The 20,819-nt window shown below is 39.7% G+C and overlaps 1 protein-coding gene across 1 annotated transcript in view; it reads left to right on the forward strand.

Moving 5' to 3' along the window:
• Window positions 1-867: 867 nt before the first annotated feature.
• RORB (RAR related orphan receptor B) overlaps window positions 868-20,819 on the forward strand; it is a 185,609-nt gene continuing 165,657 nt past the window's right edge. Inside the window, exon 1 of the mRNA XM_084773785.1 lies at window positions 868-1,578. Coding sequence (XP_084629911.1) covers window positions 1,572-1,578 — 7 coding nt within the window. The 5' untranslated portion in view covers window positions 868-1,571. The remainder of the gene's footprint in view (window positions 1,579-20,819) is intronic.

Genomic DNA, 20,819 nt, shown 5'->3' on the forward strand with positions numbered 1-20,819 from the left:
AAATAGGTGTCTCTGGAGAGTGTCTAGCCAAATGTCCTGCTCTTTAAACCTTCACCAACTGAATAAAACCTCAGTCTTGCCTCCTTGTCTAGGCTCTTTGCCAAATGTCCAGTCACTAAGGTGACAAAAAGCCAAATGGGCCTTTCCTTAAGTCTTGCAAACAAGGGTCAGAAGACTTCCAAATGCTAAAGAGCCCGTGTCCTTGACAAAGGAACCTGAGACTATGGGGAAGGGTTGGGGAGAGTGTGAGAACAACAGAAGGGAGGGAGGGAAAGGAGGGAAGGAAGGGAGGACCTGACACCCAGCGCTAGAGTTAGAGTGTGGAGAGGGGAACATTTGAGCTGTCCTTTAAAGAGGGGTGTGGTTTTGTAGTCTATCTCAGAGGCAGAAGCGTCCTGACAAGGTAAACAAACACTCTGCCAGAGGAGCAGACCTTATGAAAAGGGGACTCTGCAAAGCTCTGCTGTAAATACAAAACTCTTGCAGTGGGACAAGGAAAGGTGATGTTGCCCAGCGGGTCCGCTCCGCTCTTTCCTTCAAAGAACCGGCTAGTGCCCCTTTCTAACTACTAAAGTCTGAAGTGAGCTACACCTTCAGATCTGCCTCACTCTCGCAGGCGCTACTCTGAGCCCAGATCCGACTTCAGATAGGACCTTCTCTAATTCCCAGTCTGGGTCCCTACCACCCGGGACGACAGAGTCCCGAGCCCCGCCCCCTGTCCCCCAGCGTGTCCCCTTCCCCCCCCTCCAGCCCCCGCCCCGCCCCGCCTCTTCCCTCTCCACGCTCTGCGGGGCGCTGATTGGACATGGTGCTGACAGGAGGCGGGGCCAGGAAGTCCGGCCAAACCCGCCCTCGCGTAAAAGCCTCTTCTGCGCTCGCTCTCTCCACCTCTCTCCTCTTTCTCTCTCGCTCCCTTCCTCTCTGCAACTGAAGAGTGAAAATTCACATTGTGGATCCGCTAACAGGCACAGATGTCATGTGAAAACGCACATGCTCTGCCATCCACGCCGCCTTTCTTTCTTTTCTGTTCCCTCTTTGCCCCCTTCATCATTCTCCCTCTTCTTTGTAACTAACAAAACCACCAACAACTCCTCCTCCTCCTCCTGCCGCTGCCCTTCTCCTCCTCCTCCTCCTCCTCCTCCTCCTCCTCCTCCTCCTCCTCCTCCTCCTCCTCAGTCTAAGTGATCACAAAAGAAATCTCCGATCCCGAGGCGGTGGCATTTTTTAAAAAGCAATCACACTGGAGAGAAAGAAAAAAGAAACAAACAAACAACAAACAAACAAAAACAAAACCCAGGCACCAATCAGCTAGGACATTTTTTTTCCACTCTGCCTGAAAACAAACAAACAGCCATCAAAAACAGTCATCAGCAACAGCATCAAAACTGTTAGCGTAGCAGCGGCGGCCACCGTCACCCTTTGGCCACGACGTCTGCCTAAAGGGATGCTTCTCTCGGCGGAGCAGCTCTTCGCCGGCTGCCTTCTTCCCTCGTGCTGAGCGGGATTTTTGGGTTCTCTGGGGTTCGGGCTGGGAGCTTCATGACTACGCGGAGCAGGACAGCGGCCACACCATGCGAGGTAAGCCAGCCCGCGGACTCTCAGGGTCCTGGAGACTGGACAACTGGTGCCAGATCGGGAGCTGGGGGGAGGGGAGAGTAAATGGCCCATGGGAAGAGAGACTGGCTAAGCACAGCTTCCCGAGTTCGGTTCGCAGGTAGGACTGCAAATGGCCTGGCTTTGGAAAGTTGTGAGAAGGTGTGGAAGGCTTTCGGGGACTTAGGCAGGACGCGGGAGGGCGCTTTTTGGACATGGGGACAGTTCTGAATCTTTCTTGTGCGTCACTCTTGGGTGCACTGTGGGATGCGGGATAGAAGAGAGCAGGGAGCGGAAGACTTTCGGTAGCGGCTGTTGGAAGCCCGTGTCACTCTGTGGTTGCTAGCCAAAGGTGAGCCTGCCGGCGCAAGGGAGATTACACTGGGCCAGGCTGCCAGACGCAGGAGCATCCCAGTCCGTAGGCGCGTCCCTTCCCAGAAACAGTAAATGTCCGGTGCTCCTGGACGCAGATGCCTATGCCTGGATCGTCCCCTGGTACCCTGTTCCCCGTTCCGCTTTACTCTGACCAGGGCCATTCCCCGCCCCCCCCCCCCAAATAAAAAGTTGCTAGGAGAAAGTTCTGGAGACTAAAGGCCATACAACTCACATCGGAGAAAACAGGAGCTTAGGCTATTTTGTGAGGTGAGGACCAAACTGAGAGAGGAGCTAGTGCTAAGTGCTCCTTCTAGTCAGCACCACTACGCTCCTTGGGGGTGCATTCTCACTGTTGCAAAGTGGCTGGCTGGGAAGACAGAGGGGAGTCCTCAGCTCTGACTCTGAGACTCCAGACTGCCCAAGCAGCTGGCTTCAGGAAGCTTGAAGAGTCAATTTGTAGATCTCTGTGGCACAAGTTTCTTGCTCTGTGTCTCAGACCCCTCTCTCACATTACAGTAGGACACAATTTCCCTCTTTGCTTAAAGAGGTCACTGGATGCCCTCCTGACTTGGACATCTCCATGTGTCTGGACCGCCCAGCTCCTACATCCAAGTGTCTCTTCTTTGATGCCTTGCGTTCTTATAATGACTTTTCTTCAGATTCACAAGTCCCTCCAAAACAAAACAAACAAACAAAATAGACAACAGTCAACTTCGGACCTTCTTGCATCCTGGACTAAAGTGCTTTGAGCATGATACATTTAGAATAGGGCCCACCCACCGGGCTGCCTGCTTCCATGCACTGTCCTTACTCCCCTTAGGGAGGACTGAGCATGGCCATCAGCCTGGCCATCAGCGAGGAGCCCCAGGCCTAGTTGACCTTAAAGGCACACAGATGCCAGGGCCACAAGCTTAGACCATGAACTGCGTAGGACAAGGCAGGACAAAGAAGGATGGGAAAAAGCTGTCCATCACCCCTGGGACTAGGACTACAAAGCTGTCTTGGTGAGTGTCTTCACTGACCTGCTCTCTGGAAGTTAGGATCTCTGTGTGCTTGTGCGCAGTGACAACAGCTGATTGTCCCAATCACGGGATGGTCACATGGTCCACTATCCAGATTATTTCCAGAAACTGTATTACAGGATTTGGCGGGGGCGGGGAGGGGGAGTGGAGAGCACCTTTACTTAGTGAGAAACTGGGTTTTTGTTTATCTTTTTCTGCCCCACCTCACACACTTTGCTTTCGGTTTCCTTCCCTTCCATCTGAAAGCCGCCAGCCAGTTCAAGCCAACCAGTTTGCAGTTCGGCTTTTTCTCCCCTCCCAACTGTACCCCTCCCCCATGGTTAGTTTCAAGCTACCTGAGGGTCAGAAACCACGTGCCACCAAGCAGTTGGTCCCCTGCGCTAAATCCTGGAGCAGAGATGCATACCTCTTAAGCTGCCTAGGCAAGCAGTGTGCAGCTTCCCAGCGCTTCACCTTCATCTCGCTGATCCTGTGGCTTCACGGGCCCCTTGAAGGATTTAATGCAGGGGCTAGTCCCGGGTGTGTATGCTAGACATCTAGGTACCCAGTGTGAACCCACACCTTTGTCTCAGAGGACCAGGCTCAACAGAGGACCCAGGACAGTTCACTAGTCTAACCCAAGATGACTCCTGGGGCAGCTTGGAAGAAACTCCAGTATAGAAAAGGTCAGGGATCTCTAGCCCTTTTGCCTCTCCTCGCCTGACCTTGCTGTACCAATTGCATTCGCTGCAGCCCATGTCTTGTCCCATGCCATTTTCAGCTGCTGTTCATTAAAGATGAAATAAGAAGGCTGTTAGAGGCTCAGTGCCCAGTATTCCCACTGGGAGGTGGGTATAGAAGGAGAGGAGATCCAGGCTATCCAGAAGTCTTCTAAATACTTGAACTTGAGCATCAATTAAGAGGTGAAGGAGGGGGGAAGAATCAAATCATCTTTCCCTTGTGCGTGGCTGTTAAACAGGCAGTATTGGAACAGACTCTGCTGGGGGAGGAGCTGACATTAAACTTGGCTTTGCCCTTTGCCTGCGAGCACACCATCTACTCTATCTACCATGTGCTACCCTGACACACACACACACACACACACACACACACACACACACACACACACGGTGGTTCTGTCAGAGCTTTGGCTCCAAGGTTTGCTTCTGGCAATGGCAGCTGTCCTGAGTTAGGTCAATTTGCCAGACACAAATTCTGTCTAGGATTGGGCCATCTCCCCTTGGGCCAATCCAGCAACCTACCCCCAGGTCAGACTGTGCCACCCAGTTTTGCCTCTGTTTGGGGTATTTGAGAGACTTCTCTGCTTCTGAGGCAGCACTGAGGTAACTAACTTGGGTGTCCTGGGATAGCTCTGGGGTAACTGGGGTTTTAAAGGTTCTAATACTCTGCCTTGAAGCTAGCCCAAGTTTCAGCCATGGCCTCCTGTCCCAATAAGATTGGAGGAAGTTGCAGCTTGATGGCCCACAAAACTTTTCACCTTTTGTCTGGTGTGGGGAGTGTGCTATAGGATGTCTAGGGACACTTCTCCTTTTGCTTCTTGAATGGAAACTGCTGGAAAAGGGGAGCCTTAGGGAGGGAAGGAATGAGGCACCTGGTGTGGTTTTTCTGGGGGCCCTGTTAAGTGTAGTCTGTCAGTTGTTTATCACAAAGGACATATAAATGGTGGCTCTTCTCTCCTGCCTCTGCATAAAAATCCCTCTTTCCCAAACAGAAGCTCTGTTGCCACTGTGATCAGTAGGTGACTGCAGCTTGCAAGGATTTAACTCTAGTTTGATTCTTGCTGTGAAGAAGAAGGGGGTCCTGGCTTGTTTTCTTTTTAACCCTCTAGACTCTATCATTTACAAGTAGTAAATTTCTGTTGCCTGATAAACTTTATTTAAAAAAAAAAAGAATCAGCAAGAATCAGCTTGCTCTCTGAGATGCAGCCACCTTTGAAAGTATTAAGGTCTGAATATCCCTAGTTTTATTTTTTTTCCCCCTTAAATCAAGCTGTTGCTCTGAATTTTCGCTACAAGCTCCAATTAATTAACTTAAGTTAAATATTTCTAACCAACATTCCACCTTCCACACGTAGAAAAAAATGAAACCTTGCTGAAAAGATATCTCTGCCAGCAGCACTCCGTTAATTTCTGCCCACTCGGAAATCACCAGTGAACTGTCTTTCTAGTAAGAAAATCAATCATTCAGCAGCTTAAAGAAAAAAAATCTTAAAGCTGTGTCTCAACTACTGTGGAAAATTATATAATAAAAAAAAAAATATTTCCCTAAATAGTTAGTCACAAGTATCCCCACGCACCTTGCTCCTCCCTCAACAGCCAATGGTGAATCATTAACTATTGGGAAACAGAAGTGTTGGACCTTTGGGAGCTGAGGGTTAGGCAGGAGTCCACTGTAGATTTTGTATTTTCCAAAGAAAATCAGTAACTGTAAAGATGGAAATACTGAGTCTCAGGTTTCATAAACAAGTGTCATAAAATTATAACTCCTTTGTCTGATTTGACATAAGACTTGCAAGTTCTTACATTTCCCGTAAATGATAATAACTTCCTATCATTGGAAACTCCTTTAAGGCGGTCCCTTTTATCTCTGTCAAAGTGGTTTTATGAGATAGTTTGATGTAAATAACTCATCATGGTGTGCTCTTAACCAAATATAAATATTAATGTTAAAAAATAAATTTTAAAAATTAATGTTAATATTTATTGGTCTTGGTACTGTGTAAAAGGCCAAATTATTTTTTTAAAAAGCCTCAAAAATTACTCATAAGTGTATTTGCACAGATTATACTTTAAACTTAAGTCTTTCCAATTCACACAGCATAATTTTTTAACAAAAAAGGTATCAAGGCACCAAGAAATTATAGAAAATTTGGAGTTTGTCTTTCTGGTATCCAAAGCTTGTAAATAATATTTGTTTTTCTAAGCCTAACATATGACAGTACTTAATGCAGGTAGATTTCCTACATAAAATGACAAATAAATGTTTGAGGATTTGACTTCTCGTTTGATAAGCTTGTGTTCACGCTTCCAGAAGATAAGACAGCCTGTAAAGTTTTTATATTTTTTACTGCAGTAGTTCTTAGAAATGCAAATGTGACCCACAGTACACTAATTAATTTACTTACATTATTAAACGGTCTCTAATTTAAGATGAATATTGCAGCTTTCGATAAATAAATACTTTAAAATTATTCTAAGTAATCCAGTTTCAAAATTGTATGCTCAAGGTTGCTGGGATTCTAAAATTTTATAAAGTATTAGTTTAAATTATACACAGTGACATAAGTGTCACTGTGTGTTGGGAAAAAAATCTGTGACACAAAGTCAAGCATATGAAAATTAAAAATAATAGCACCGAACTGAAGGCTCCAAATTCTGTTCAATTAAAACCATATTAAAGGTACACAAGTTTGCATATTGTGAGTGCAAAAGTAACTGAAATAATATTTATCATTCTATGGGTATAAAGAGATCCTTAATGTTGAGCTGTCCTTAAGATTACTTCATAAATACAAAAAGTAATAGTTTTAATTATATTGGTATTAAGTTGGTTAATGCTAATGAAGTATTACTCCGTGTTAAAACACATAAAATAGATATTAGAGAAGAAATTGTGCTCAAAATTAAATGTCCTTTTTTCCTAGATGCTGTTCTACTCCAGCCATTCTTATCTAATGGGTAAAAATTAAGCCGACTAATGAAATAAGTCTTTAATGATGTAATGAATTATGGCCTTTTACAAAAAGAACACTCTACATAAAAAAGTATTATTCCTGTAATTTTGCAATCATCTCCCAATTATAGCTTCTTGCAAATATTTAATCTGACTTTGAATAGAATCTCTGACTTAACAGAATCCCTATCAGATAATAGCAGTCTTCGGAGGCGTCTGTTGATACACACTGATGCGCAGTATGTATGTGCATGTGTCTGTAACCACCCACTCAGACAAAAAGAACGAGTAGTCGAGGGTGAAAATCATTCTTATCATTGCTTTCACAACCAGATTTCAAACTCAGACATATTTACAGAAACAGAACGACTTCCCAAAGCGTTCAGAAAGGAGATGTGAATACATGTGGTACTTGAGCCGCATAAAAAGGAACTGCTAATAGCATCTATTTATAAATAATCTACACAAAACTCCATTATACTGCCTAATGATAATTAGAGGGAAAAGAAATCAAAGAACTGAGGATTGCCAAATAAATAAAATATTCCCTCTCAAATTAAGCAATAAATTCATAGATAACAAGGCTTCTGCCATGAATTTGAAGGATGTCTCCTTTGTAGCATAAGACAAAGGGAGCATAGAGGAATAAATATTGATTGAACTAATCATCTGATGAATAGAAATGAGATTTACCAGTGCACCAATATAAAAGACTATGTTAACTAGTTCTTTCATGGCGCATATGCTGCCCTTTCAACCCCTGACCTCTTCCATTCAGTTCTTAATGAGGGAAACCACAGGTGTTATAACGGTATTTATGGTGAATGTAGCTAAATATAATAATATGTAGTTAACAAATGGCATTGTGTGTGGATTCTTATAAAAGGGAATCCTGTGTTCATAGCATCACAAAAATTATACTTTACTTCAAACTACAGAAAGTTTCAGCTTGCTCAGGTAAACTTTAAGATACAGCTACTACATGGTCATCAATATTTCAAGTACCAAATTTAGTGACTCTGTGGTGCTTGAAATCTCATTAAAGCTTATCTGAGAAGATAAAAATATTATTCAATATGTATTTACCACATATACTATGCAGAATAAACATTTAAAAATAAAACTTAGAATCGTGACAGAGTTTCTTCCTGTTACTGGCTGTTTTGTAAGTATTAAAAATAAATAATAGCTCCATAATAATAACAACTGCATCGTACATTTTATTTTAAATTAACGTATGACATTTTTTTCTATAGGCACATTTTTACAAAAGCGAAAATGAAGATATCACCTTTTGCCAAAACTAGGCTAGAAACTTATTCAGAAGTGTGCTCTAATTTAGGAGGAAAAGCAATTTGCTTTGAGTTAGACATGCCCACTTCTGCACAGAGAATATTGTGATTGTCAGCTAAGTGTACTGAGTTTGTAAATTACTTTTTAAAAATGTGTATTCATCGATGTCATTTGTGTATGATTGGTTATCATGTTATGTGGTCTTGGATTTTATTTCTCTAATTCAGAGAAACTACTGATGTTAGCAAAGACAGAACAATTTAGCCAGGTTTTGTACTAAATGATGCTTTTGGTGAGGAGCCTGCTTATTGTTGAATAATCTCATGTAAACCAACTATCCGGCCGCATGGAGCAGGCAGAGGAGCTGGCATGCAGCAAGAAAACAGTTATACAGAATTTACCTCATGGAAATGCCATTTGCATTATACATTTCAAAAAAGTAAAATTTGAATTATATATTTTTCAATTTTGTAAAGTATATAAAATCAATCGCCATTCTTTTAAACCCTGTTACATGGTTAACTAGATGGCTCAAACTATGCTGCAAGCACAGACATGGTGATATAATAAACAGCATTCTCAGAATTAGGAGCAAAATATAGACTCTTATATTATTTTTTCTAACAAAAATTTTAAAATATGTTTTCAAATGGAAATTCATGTCTCTGCTTTACTCATAAACCTGAGTCTCTCCTGTTCTGAAAACTATCAGACTTACAGACCATCCCACTTCCACAAACTCAAGTTAAGATTAAACTCGCAGGTATAAGAAGATTATTTTCTCAAGGTTGCATCCATTGCTACATTGATTTTAAGGAGAAAAAAAAGCTCAAATCTGTCATTTTTGTACCTGTCTCCATACCAATAGGTATGAATGTGACTTCCACACACAGGATTTACTTACTGATCATCTACAGCTACAGGACTAGATCCTGAGACCGCTCAGGTCTATACAGTGGCCCGTTCTCACGTTCAAGGTCTTACTGTAGGGAGAACAGAAGCAAAATAAAATAATAAATAAATAAATAAAGTAAAGAGGCACCGTGGTGCTCAGGTCTCAAAGGTGAAGTGGTACTTGTAATGGCCTGGAAAGATGCGTACTCCAACTTTGGGTTAATTTGTTGATATGAATGAGGCCTATAAAAATACTGAAAGACCTACTGAGAAAATAGCACAATCTTATGTAGAACAAGCAGTAGTATTGTTTTCAAATATCTCAAGTAAGGAGTGAAAAAAGAAAACCTAAAGTATTTCTTAAGTTATAAGAAAAAGTACCAGGAACAAAATGTCAGTATGAGGACAATTAGAATATTTTCGTTGTTCTTTGTTTTAAATTTTTATGCATTTTTAAATAAAAAAGAATCACAACCCTCCCACCCTTCCCTTTCCTCTTTCCAGTCCCTCCCATGTCCCTACAACTTGTTCCATGACCCCCAACTCTCAAATTGAATGTCTCTTTTTCTTTGATTATTATTGTTACATCCATATGTGTGTGCATGTTACTTATTTTTGAAGTACCACAGGGAAAAAGATAAGTGAAACTACAGCAATACACGACACATATACTATTTGCTTTTATAAATAAAATTCTCTTTTTTCCAAATAATGAAATAGCTGAATATATTGAATTTCATTTTCTTTAATGTTGAAGCTATTATCTGAAAGTAGTGATACCACTCTAGGGAGTATATTAGATTACCAGATACCAAGACAAAAATCCACGTCCATAGGAGAGTTTTGTAGGCAGTAGCTGAAGGCCCCCCACGGTCGTCTTCGCAGTCAAGGCTCCTCATTTTGAAATGACAGTATTCTGGTTCTTATCTTACACATTAGCTCTGTGAGCTTTAGTGAAGTAATTGTGAGTCCTCCTCCCAATATTTAGTCCACCCGAAACACTGGTGAGATCAAGTTTCTAAGCCCAAGAAGCTGAAAAGCAGGTCAGGCTGCAGAGAACTCACCACCGTAAATGTCACCATTTGAAAGCTGCCAAGCAGCCAAATTGTCCTCACTGTTAGCCATAACCCTTTGAATTAGCAAAAACATTGTTTCCAATTTTCTTTGTGGGAAGCAACGTTGCAGTCATACTTTGTAGCACTGAGAAGTAGTATTCAGTTTGATGCTGTCTGTTAACTGGAATGTATTAGACTTAAGGAAATGTGGTCTTCTGTCCCAACACCATCCGGCCAAATGAGGGCTATGAGTGGTCCTTGGTCTGTTTGTTTCTTAACACTAGAAGAATTCTAGTTTAAAACCCTGAACCTGTTTCTTGGGGCTTCTCTAAAAGGAAGGAAAGGTTGAAAGTCATTCTGTTTTTCTAATAGATTTGACCAAACGATCATTCAATAAGACAGCTCCTTTTCTGGATACTTATTCTTGTTTCTCTCTTCTTATGGTTAATGGCAATTGGCCCCTGCTCATACTTGAAGTAATTTTTAGCCAGTGTCCTCTTCTCTGTGATAAATGTGAGTAACTCTCAGAAAAACAATGAGTGTATTTAAGCTGCTATTGTTTGTTTGTGTTTAACCAGTAAGAAAATATGCATAGTACTTTCAACTAATTAATAGCATTCAACCAATATTCTGATCTTTTCATGAAAATGACTGCTTATAAGGCAATCTTATTAAATAGGATCAGAGTGTGTTGTTCTCTGTAATTAATGCTCATAGCATCAGATCACTGTGTTATTTTTATCTGCCTAAGTAGCATAGTGAAACTAGTTACTTGAAAAGAGTCTCTTAGAGTGTTAAATGGAATATGTCTAACGAATGACTTACAAGAGTACTTCATATAGTTTGATAGTATTTCATTAGCATGAAATGCAACATTAGATATCTCCTATTTTTATTCTATAGTTTAAGACACAATAAATACCCAAATCATGTTCTCACCCAGCAGCTGTTGGCTTCTAGATTTCAGAAGCAAACAATAACACAAGTTGAAAAACACTTAGACATGTTGACTTCCTAATCAATGATTTGCTATTATTATCGTTGTTGAATCAAATGTCAAAAATATTACATAGAACGTTTTCTGTTAACTTGTACATACGTTGCGCCTGGCACATGCAGAGGAATTAAACACTTTTAAAGAAAAGAAGAAACCTGGGTCCAAATTCCCACAGTTGTTAAATATGAGCAAATGCCATACAGTCTGGTAGAACAGAGGAACATTTGCTGAGGAAAACATGTCATATCTTTAAGGTATGGTGCTTCCTGGAAATAATTTTCATCCTACAAAACAAAATATTTTAAATATGTTACTTAGAGGATTTAGGATCTCAATATATTTCTTAATTAGTTTACTCTAAAATTAAATTGAAAACATACAGTGTAATATATTACATTCTCTCCCTTTCAAAACTGACTATATTTTAAAGTAAGATTAACTCTTACCATGTTTATTCTTTCATATATATTTACACTGTTAAAAAGATTGTCTGATACCAAAGAAATGGGACTTTTGGAACAAACTATGCCAAGGACAATTCAGAAATGCAAATAGTAAGAATACTCATAATGTGAATATCCATCATGATTTTGTTCAATTTATTTACTAATTACTAAAGATTAATTAATTCCTCTGATGTTAAAATCAGAATATGTTGCTAGTTTTAGAACATATTTCATAAATAAATAAATTGATTCTGAGTTTATTTCCAAAAAAATTGTTGTATCCACTTTCTCTTTAATGATTTTTACAGTTGTCTAATACAACTCGCTTGAGTGTTGGTTTAAAGTCAGGAACATTTTTCTTATGATACAATGACTACAAAGAAAAATAAAACACATGACAAAGCTGTATGTGGTACCTCCACATTGTAAATCAAATTGCAGAGCACTCAGAAAGTGTAAGAGGCTGAGCCCAACAGGTCACTGTCTCAAAAAGAAAAGAAGAAGAACGAGAAAGAAGGAGGAAGAGGAAGAAGAGGGGGGAAAGGAGGAAGGGGAAAGAGAGGAGATGAAGTTTTCATTAAAACTCTGGCCAATGTTTTGATCACATCAAGAATCACATAATTAAACTATCTGTTCAATTACAGTGTACCCTTAGGAAAATATAGTTCTCCACAATTTTTACTCCCTGAATAATCACGATGTTATTTGCCAATATGGGGAAAAATTAAACTAAGTATTAAAAACATCTTCAGGTTCTGACTGGGCACTGACTAGTCAAAATATGATGAATCCAAAGTGTAAATAGTATTTTTATTTTGAGAATTATTTCATTGGAGTTTTCAAATACATATAATTTCATAAACTCAAATATGCCTCCCTTTATATCAATTTTAAGCTTTTAGTGAAGTAGTGTATTTTGTTCTCCCATTGAGAATCTATATTGACTGTAAGGAAGCGAACTTGGGGAAAACTCTCCGAAACTGTTATTCTGGTTATGACGTTGTTCTCAACTCTCTTTCAGTCTGAGATAAATGTGCTTATTTGTCCCCAACCTTGTCAATTGTCTGTTTTTAATGCCTGTCAGGAAAATGGTGGTTTCTCCTTAAGCATAAATATTTCAAACAAAGAAATGGGCTGAAGAACCTGGCATAACTCCACTTACCCACCTGAGCTGAATTTCTCTTGCCTGGTTGAATAATATTGACACCCAAGGCCTTTTCCTGTCCTTTTATGCTTCTTTATATAATGTATCTCTTAAGGAAGGAGTTTTGGCACCATTAGGAAGGTGCCATATCTAATTGTGCCCAGCAATATTAAGGGGAAAACCAATTATATTTGACATTAATTCTAAAGAAATGCAGAGTTTCACTCCTTAACACCACAGCAATTTAATTTGTTTTGCATTTTGGCTGAAACAGAATGCGCCTCACATGAAGCTATCATTTATGCAATTAATTTTTACGGTTTCAAATTAAGTCCATTTACGTTTCTTTAAAGGCATGATTGTTAGGCTGCTGTTATTGATTTTCCAAGCCTCCTCACTGTAAACTGAACTATACAAAGAATAGTGTAACATGCTACCACTACCCTGTTATTTATTCTTCAGGACAGTAATTGATCATATTATATAATGATGCTGACTCCCATAGTCATCCTAATTTGCCCACAGATACTATTCAAAAGAAAACTGCACATACTGGCTCATTTTCACCTCATATTTGCTGTCTACTTGGTTTAATAGTATCAGGTTAAGAGAGACTGTTTCCTTATCTCAGGTGATCCTCTTCCTTTTGTTTTATGTAAAATACCCTCTGAAACAGCACAGTTTCAGAGAGAGTGGCACTCTTCCTCAAAGTCATTAATTCTGTCACTATACTGCGGCTGCTATTAAGGAAAGTTCTGGAAACATTTTTAAAAGGAACTAAGTGTGTAAAGCTGAGAGGAGCTGACAGATGCAGCCTTATGCCTGTACAGATGTAACAGCAAGAAAAAAAATAGTATAATAATATGTTGCTTGTTTCTTGCTCTATAGCTCCAAGCCACCTTATGTTGATGCTATCTTGACAAGTCCACTCAGCAATATTGTGAGCTATGTAAGACAGGTATGCGAAATAACAGGTGTAGAGGAGAAGAGCCAAAGAAAACTCTCAAATGTAACAATTTAAGCCTCCAAGTTCTACATTTCAAGGTAGTCCCAAATTAAAAAAAAAAAAAAAGTAAGCATTTGGCTCATTTTTTAAGGGATAATGAAAAATGGTTAATAAATAGTTGGGAAAGGAACTGAGATTCAATTATTAAAGAAATAAACAACAGAAGTGACCTTTTCACCTGTCCAGGGGTAGGTGGGCTGCACTGAGAATAAGAGGAATCAGTGTCCCTGAGCTATGGCCGTAGCTTAATCACGTGAGTACAACCACTAGCATCAACCCCAGTGACACCGTTGTCTTCTTTTCCTTTTGTTCAATTTTATCCCATCTCTGCTTTCTGCCAGTGATCTCTGTCCACTGTCCCAATGGCTCGGTCTCTTCTTCTGGGCTTCTCTTACAATGTGGTAAATGGAAGAACTTGGCTCTGAAAAGTCCTGATAACTAAGCAAAGCTGATATATATCCCGCAATATTTTATCAAATCCCATAAGTGGAAATTTTGATAAGTCACCTGTATGTGAAAAGGTGTGAATTTATACATATCTGAGTGTTTGTGTGTATGAGCACTCACATGTGAGAATGCTATTAATATTTTTTAAACCATAGTCTTTGCTCCATCAATTAATTCACCCCTTTTTTGGAATCTTTCCAAGGGAAAATAAACTAATGTAAACAAAAAAGTTATTTCACTTGACATGGTCCCAGCCTGCCTGTGTGCTTTGCAGTGATTCAAGGAATACTTTCATGCGCTGCCATGAGGACACGGACTTCATTTATGTACATTCGCTGTGCACATGTATTTGTCATATATTCCATGTACCTCACTGGCATTAACTAAATGTGTGTAGCTAATAACATGCCTTAGAAACTGGCTTAAAGTGGCAAGAAAAATAAAATTCTCATTGATCAGACTAAGCCTATAACACCAATAAGAAAAACTACAATGCAAAAGTTTAGATATAATAGTTAGTACCCAACTTGCATAAGATGCCTAAAAACACAATAGTAAAAAGCCACATCTGGATATTAAGATTTTTATTAATTTTTTTCTTTATTTTTATGTGCCTCCAAATTTTGCATACATACTCAATATGGGTCATTTTAAAGTAAACAAAGTAAACACTCTGGGACAGTAGCAAGGCAGTACTCTTTCTATGACTGACTGTCATAGCTTAACTGTTAGCCTAGCATACCTAGTATGTTGATAGGATTAAGAATGAAGGCACTAATGGGTCCTTGAAGAAATGAACTCTCTCATTCCTATCTGAGCATTATCAGCTAACTGTAACTATTAAAGAGTTACACACTAAGCACTACACTACATGCTGATGCGCATGCAGAGTCCTGCCCAACTTCTAAAGAGAGTGTTTTCTTCTTCTTCTTCTTCTTCTTGAAAAGCAAATGCTACCATGCAAAGTAGTGAAACTAGGGGGAGTGTGAGGAGCAGGGGAGTGGGGTGAAGAAGAGGGAGAAGGCACACTAGAACTTTCTCAACCATGGAACAGAGCAGAGTTCTCCCCTGTTAAGCTCCTGCTGGGGATGAATTAACACTCCTCTTCATAGCTCTGAAGGTTCATATTAATTTTGAAAACATATCACCTCAAATGCAGGTGCAAAGAGCAAGGTACTCCCATAGTTGGCTTTCCTGGTCTGAGGTCTGTTGAGCTCCCTATGTTATTCCACCCCTAAAAAAGGGCAGGCTTTGCAATGCCAGAAGTGTTCAAATGCCAACCAACATTGAAAGTCTTGGGTGTCACAGTATAGGAAGATAGAAAATTAAACAATTCCTACACATGGCACTGCGAAATTGTTTTAAATGGTCCTGTGCTCTGAGGTAGAAGAGAAATCTCACCTCTCCTTTAAGACGTTTCGAAGCTCATTGGTATTTAGTATTTAAGGCCAAATTCAATGATATTCATCTCCCAAGGTAGTTATCATACATAAATAGTAACAACTCTAAGACTGCAGTTTAAAGTAGGGTGCAATTTCGTGACCAGAGAAATATGTTGGGAAATGGGTGTAGCTTTTGCCTCATCCCCAAGAAATATGTGGTAATGTCTAAACCTGATTTTGGTTGTTACAGTTCAGGTAGAGTTCTGCGCATCTCACAGGGAGAGGCCAGGAATAACTGTAAACATCACCACACAGTGTACAGTGAAGACTCACCATCCTGCCTCACACATGGCCAGTCCTGACACTGGACAATCTGCCACAGAAGTATGGGAGTCTCTGAACACTGTGACTTCCCACATCCTGTTTCCTGGAAAAGCTGTGGCTTTTCTTCTCCCCTGCCCCTGAACAATAACCTGATTGCCACCACAAAGAAAGACAGAACTCCACTCATTCTAAGAATTTCAAAATGAGAAGCCCGTGAGCAGGACAGGTCATTCAAATAATGATTCTGGTGCTGATATAATGAATGTTTTTTTTAACAAATGAACAAGATATTATTTTGCAAGTCAGACAGCTTCCATTTCTTGGCTTCCCACAAAATTGAAAAGAAACTATTAATACTGTCAGTTATAGATCACTCAAAATAGGTTTTGGTGACAGAATGTTATGTGAGTTGAAACATCTATTTAGAAGGAGTTTGAAGATATGTGTTTATGAGTTCAATTACTCTAGCTAAGTTAGCTACACTTTCTTCTATATATTTATGTAAATTTGGTTTTAGCATGTATATTTCTCAAAAAAAGAAAAACCTCACAAAGAGTTGATGATAGACAGCACCATACTTTAGTAGTAAGAGCCAAATAAGTACCAAAAATAAATTGAGGGGTAAGGTCCTGTAGGTGTTACTTTTTAAACACTATTTTATTTTGGTTTCTTGTATCTCTTTCTCCCTTCTCCACCACAACCCCTTCCAACACCCCAACACCAGGTAGGAGAGAAGAAGGCTAGCAGGGAGAGGAGGCATAGCTTTCCTTAGCTCCTTCATGTCATTTAGGGTCATCAGGTTCCTTCGGACAAGCCCAATGCTCATTTCAGGATATCTTCAACTTCTTCTTCTCAAATGGCATCAACAGCAACCAGGAGCAGGAGGAGGGAAGCACCAGCAGCCTTCTCTTTCTCAGAGCTCCCAGTCCCTTTCTGGGTCTCACATTTATTCTCTCTGACAAAAACCACACCCCCTGCACTAGGTAATTCCCAGCTGACACGGATCACGTGCCCTCTCAGGAGGCAGTTATCAGCTGTGGACAAACTGGAGCAGCTTCCATACCCCACACCTGGGATTAAAACAAAAACAAGTTCACATATAACCCAAACCTTCCACAACAAGGTGCTATCTCACCTAAAATATTAATTTCCTTTAAGATAATTTTGCATTTAATAATGTGAAATTTATTACAGACTTTTCATTTTAACAGTTGTACTTAATGATAATGATAATTGTATAATTTTAATCCTGAAGAAACTATCAGAAAATTAGTATTCCCCGTGGAAAAAAAATGTTAAATTAATACACATTTTTATTACACTAAAATACAGCCTAGTGACTAAATAAAAAGACTGTTAACATGAAAGTTTTGGCATAAATACATATGTGGTATGAAAGTATGAATTCTAGAAGGAAAGTAGGTATCATGTGCTTTTTCTTGAAATCTATGATATAGACATCAAAATATTGTGAAAACTTGAATTCACTGGTATTGCTGAAAGAATAATTCATCAATTTTACTTTAGAGTATAAAACCTAAAATTTCTTAGAAACTATACTCTTTGAGCTAGTAGTATGATGGCCATAAAGTTTGCTTCTATGGTCACCCCAGGATGAAACAGAACACCCTAGGGCCTGTGACTCCTGTCCTATAGTCATCTGCCATATTTTTCCCCAGTTGTGGTTAACCCGGTATTCTAATTCATTAGTGTAATACCTGAGCAATTATTTCACCATTGGAGTGACTGCCCTTTCACAAGAAACAATCATATCAGTCTTTGGGCAATAAGCAACTGTTTATATGTACTCACATATGTAAAAGAGCTGCTCCCTGTAGAAGTTATAATCTCGGACCTTAGAATTGTGAGCCAGTTCAAGTGACACCACATGCTGGGGAGCATGTGGAGAAAAAGGAACACTCCTTCATTGCTGGTGGGAATGCAAACTGGTGCAACCACTTTGGAAATCTATCTGGTGCTTTCTCAGAAAAATGGGAATAGGGCTTCCTCAAGACCCAGCTATTCCACTCCTTGGAATATACCCAGAAAATGCTCCACCACACAACAGGGACATATGTTCAACCATGTTCATAGCAGCCTTATTCATAATAGCCAGAACCTGGAAACAGCCTAAGTGTCCCTCAGTAGTAGAAGAATGGATAAAGAAACTGTGGTACATTTACACTATGGAATACTACTCAGCTATTAAAAACAAGGAATTCCCAAATTTTATGGACAAATGGTTGAGCTAGAAATGAACATCATGAGTGAGTTCACCCAGAAGCAGAAAGAGTCATATGGTATATACTCACTTATATCTAGACACTAGCCCAAGGGGCATGTCCTATGAAAGTCTTCACTTGCCAGGAAAGTGGGTCAGAAGGGAGGACATCCTATTAGGACTTTAGGTAAGAGAAGCATGGAAGAATAAGAAAATAGAAGGCTCCAGAGGGTTCTAGAAACATACAAGAACATTATGATAGGCAGATCTGGGCCCAGGGGTCCTGCTCAAACTATGACACCATGCAAGGACAATACGTGCAGTAAACTTTGAACCCCTACCCAGATCTAGCTGATGGACAAGACATTCTCCACCGTTGAGTGGAGAGCGGGGACTGACTTTCACACGAACTCTGGTGCCCCGTTTTTGACCACGTCCCCTTGATGGAGAGGCCTGGTAGCACTCAGAGGAAGGATAGCAGCCTGCCAAGAAGAGGCTTGATACCCTATGAGCATATACAGGGGGTGGAGGTCCCCCTCAGTCACAGACATAGGGGAGGGAATTAGGGGGAAAGTGGGAGGGAGGGAGGAATGGGAGGATACAAGGGATGGGCTAACAAGTTAGATGTAATGTGAATAAATTAATAAAATATTTTTTAAAACAAAGAACTGTGAGCCAAGAGCTAGAAGAATTGCCATACTCAAAGAGTTGGAGCCAATGTATCCCTCTAGACCACCCTGAATGTTCTATAAGTCCCGTTCATAAATATTTTAGGCTCAGGGATCTATGCAGCCTCTGAGGCTGTCATCACTGTACACAATGACCTTTGCAAAGTGGCCACAGACCAAGTGTAACAACATACTTATTGTGGCTGTGTTCCAGTAAAACATTATTTGCAGAAATAAACTGGGCTGGATTTAGATGGGCAATTATTTGCTGGCCCCAACACTTACCTGTTAAAGCCCTAAAGACAGAATATATGTCTAAATTTGTTTCTCATCTCCTGAATCAATAAATATTCAATGGGTACAAAAATGTAAACCTTAAGAAGGTATTAAATTATTATGAAATACAATGAATGATTGAAACTAAGAAAAGAATCACAAATTTAATATAGCTTAGACATTAGAAAGTGCTCTGTTGGCCACAAGCAGTGGGGGAAAAGTCCTCTGGCATTATTTATATACTTTCCCCATAGTAAAGAATCAATAATAACTCAGGAATAATGTTTCACATATTCCTTGATTATATTTTGCATCATTTGGACCACGCCAAGACTAAATCCACACTTATCTATAATAGGCGACTGAAACTTCACATTAATTATGGTTCATGAAAACTAAAAAAATATCAGGCAATTAACAAAACAATTATCAAATATGTGGCAGATTTAGAATATTTTAGATCATTGTAAGTGATCCACTGAAGAAAATTTCTTTGTATGTAAATACTGTATAACACATCTTACCTGCAGGGTTCTGATAGAACTCGTAAAAAATAAAAACTGGTTTAACCATTGTAGCAAGTGGGTGATATAAGAAGAAAAGTATCTGTTGTTGGTCTATCTGATAGGTGAAGAAGTTGAGACAATGAAAAATTGGGGCTTTTGTCCCAAGTCATACATCAAGTAAGTGGAAGCCTGGAGTTCAGGTCCCCTAGCTCTCATGACTTTATTCTTATCCTTTGCCAAGTGCTTTTCTTGATAAATGAATCCCCCAGGTTTCAAAATGACAGATACGAATCATTATCTCAGAGTACAGCACAATATGGCACCGCAAAACGACACCTGTAAACTTTAAAGGCTAGAGGAGCACAGAAAATAGTTAGATGCGGCTATGGTTAGGAAGAAAGTCATTTTGGAAGCACTTGATATTCAGTCTTGTTCAACTATTTCTCAATAAAAACAATACTCATTTTCAGTGAGCTGTCATATTGACCTCCTAGGAGACCAACAAGAATCTCAGCATTGAATGAGGTAGTCTGAGTTCTAATCCTCCACTCTTCCGTCAGTTTTCTGGGCTTCAAGTATATATAAATAATACTTGTATTTAGGGTCATTGTTAAGGGTAAATCACTTGCAAATATTATCTGGTACAGAGGTAGGACATAATAATTATACCTTGCTAGGGAGCTTACTATTGCTTTCCTATTTGTATTTGTTGCATACCAAATGTACAGTCCTGTTATACCTCTGCACTCATGAGAAAACTCAGCTTTAAATCACAAACTAAAGTTTCTCAATTGAGAAGTATTCTCCAAGCTGCCCAGGTTTCCCTGGGGAGGTCCTAGGAGGAAATAGAGAGCTGCATACAGAGAATTACTTCAAGGCACCAAACGGACAAAATGGGAAGGTATTTTCATGTATGTTGGGAAACGTTTAGATTGTTGGAGATTAAGTTAATGTCTAAAGTTTTGATTTGAAAGGAAATTTATGCCTCTGTCCATGTGTAAAAGACAAACTATGAAGTTTTTAAGCCTCGTGGATTTTCATAAGAATCATACAGTCTTGCTTGGTACATTGTCTGCAGGCTGACATTAAGCCCCTCAAACCCTGTCTTCTACCAAGCGTCTTTCCTAGCACATAGAAGAGCTCAACACACAACTGAAGGTTCGTTCTCATGCTTATTTACATTTTTAAACTATATGCCTGAAAAAATTTTAGGTGCAACATTGACAGGTACACTGTAGCTTGTCCACATTGCACCTCACTGAACGTTAGGCCTGGTGTGTGTGTGTGTGTGTGTGTGTGTGTGTGTGTGTGTGTGTGTGTGTGTGTGTGTGTACGCGCGTGCGCACGCAACTGAAGAAGACTTGTTTGATCTAGCTTTCTAGGGAACATTTTCAGAAAGATCTTATCAGTTTTCACATGGAGGCACAGTATCTAATATATGAAAATATTTTTACATAAAGTCTTTGGAGAAGCCTCCAAGATTCTAGAAAAGTCTTCT

The sequence above is a fragment of the Acomys minous genome (genome assembly GCF_964271855.1).
Source record: "Acomys minous genome assembly, chromosome: 2".
NCBI lineage: Eukaryota > Metazoa > Chordata > Mammalia > Rodentia > Muridae > Acomys > Acomys minous.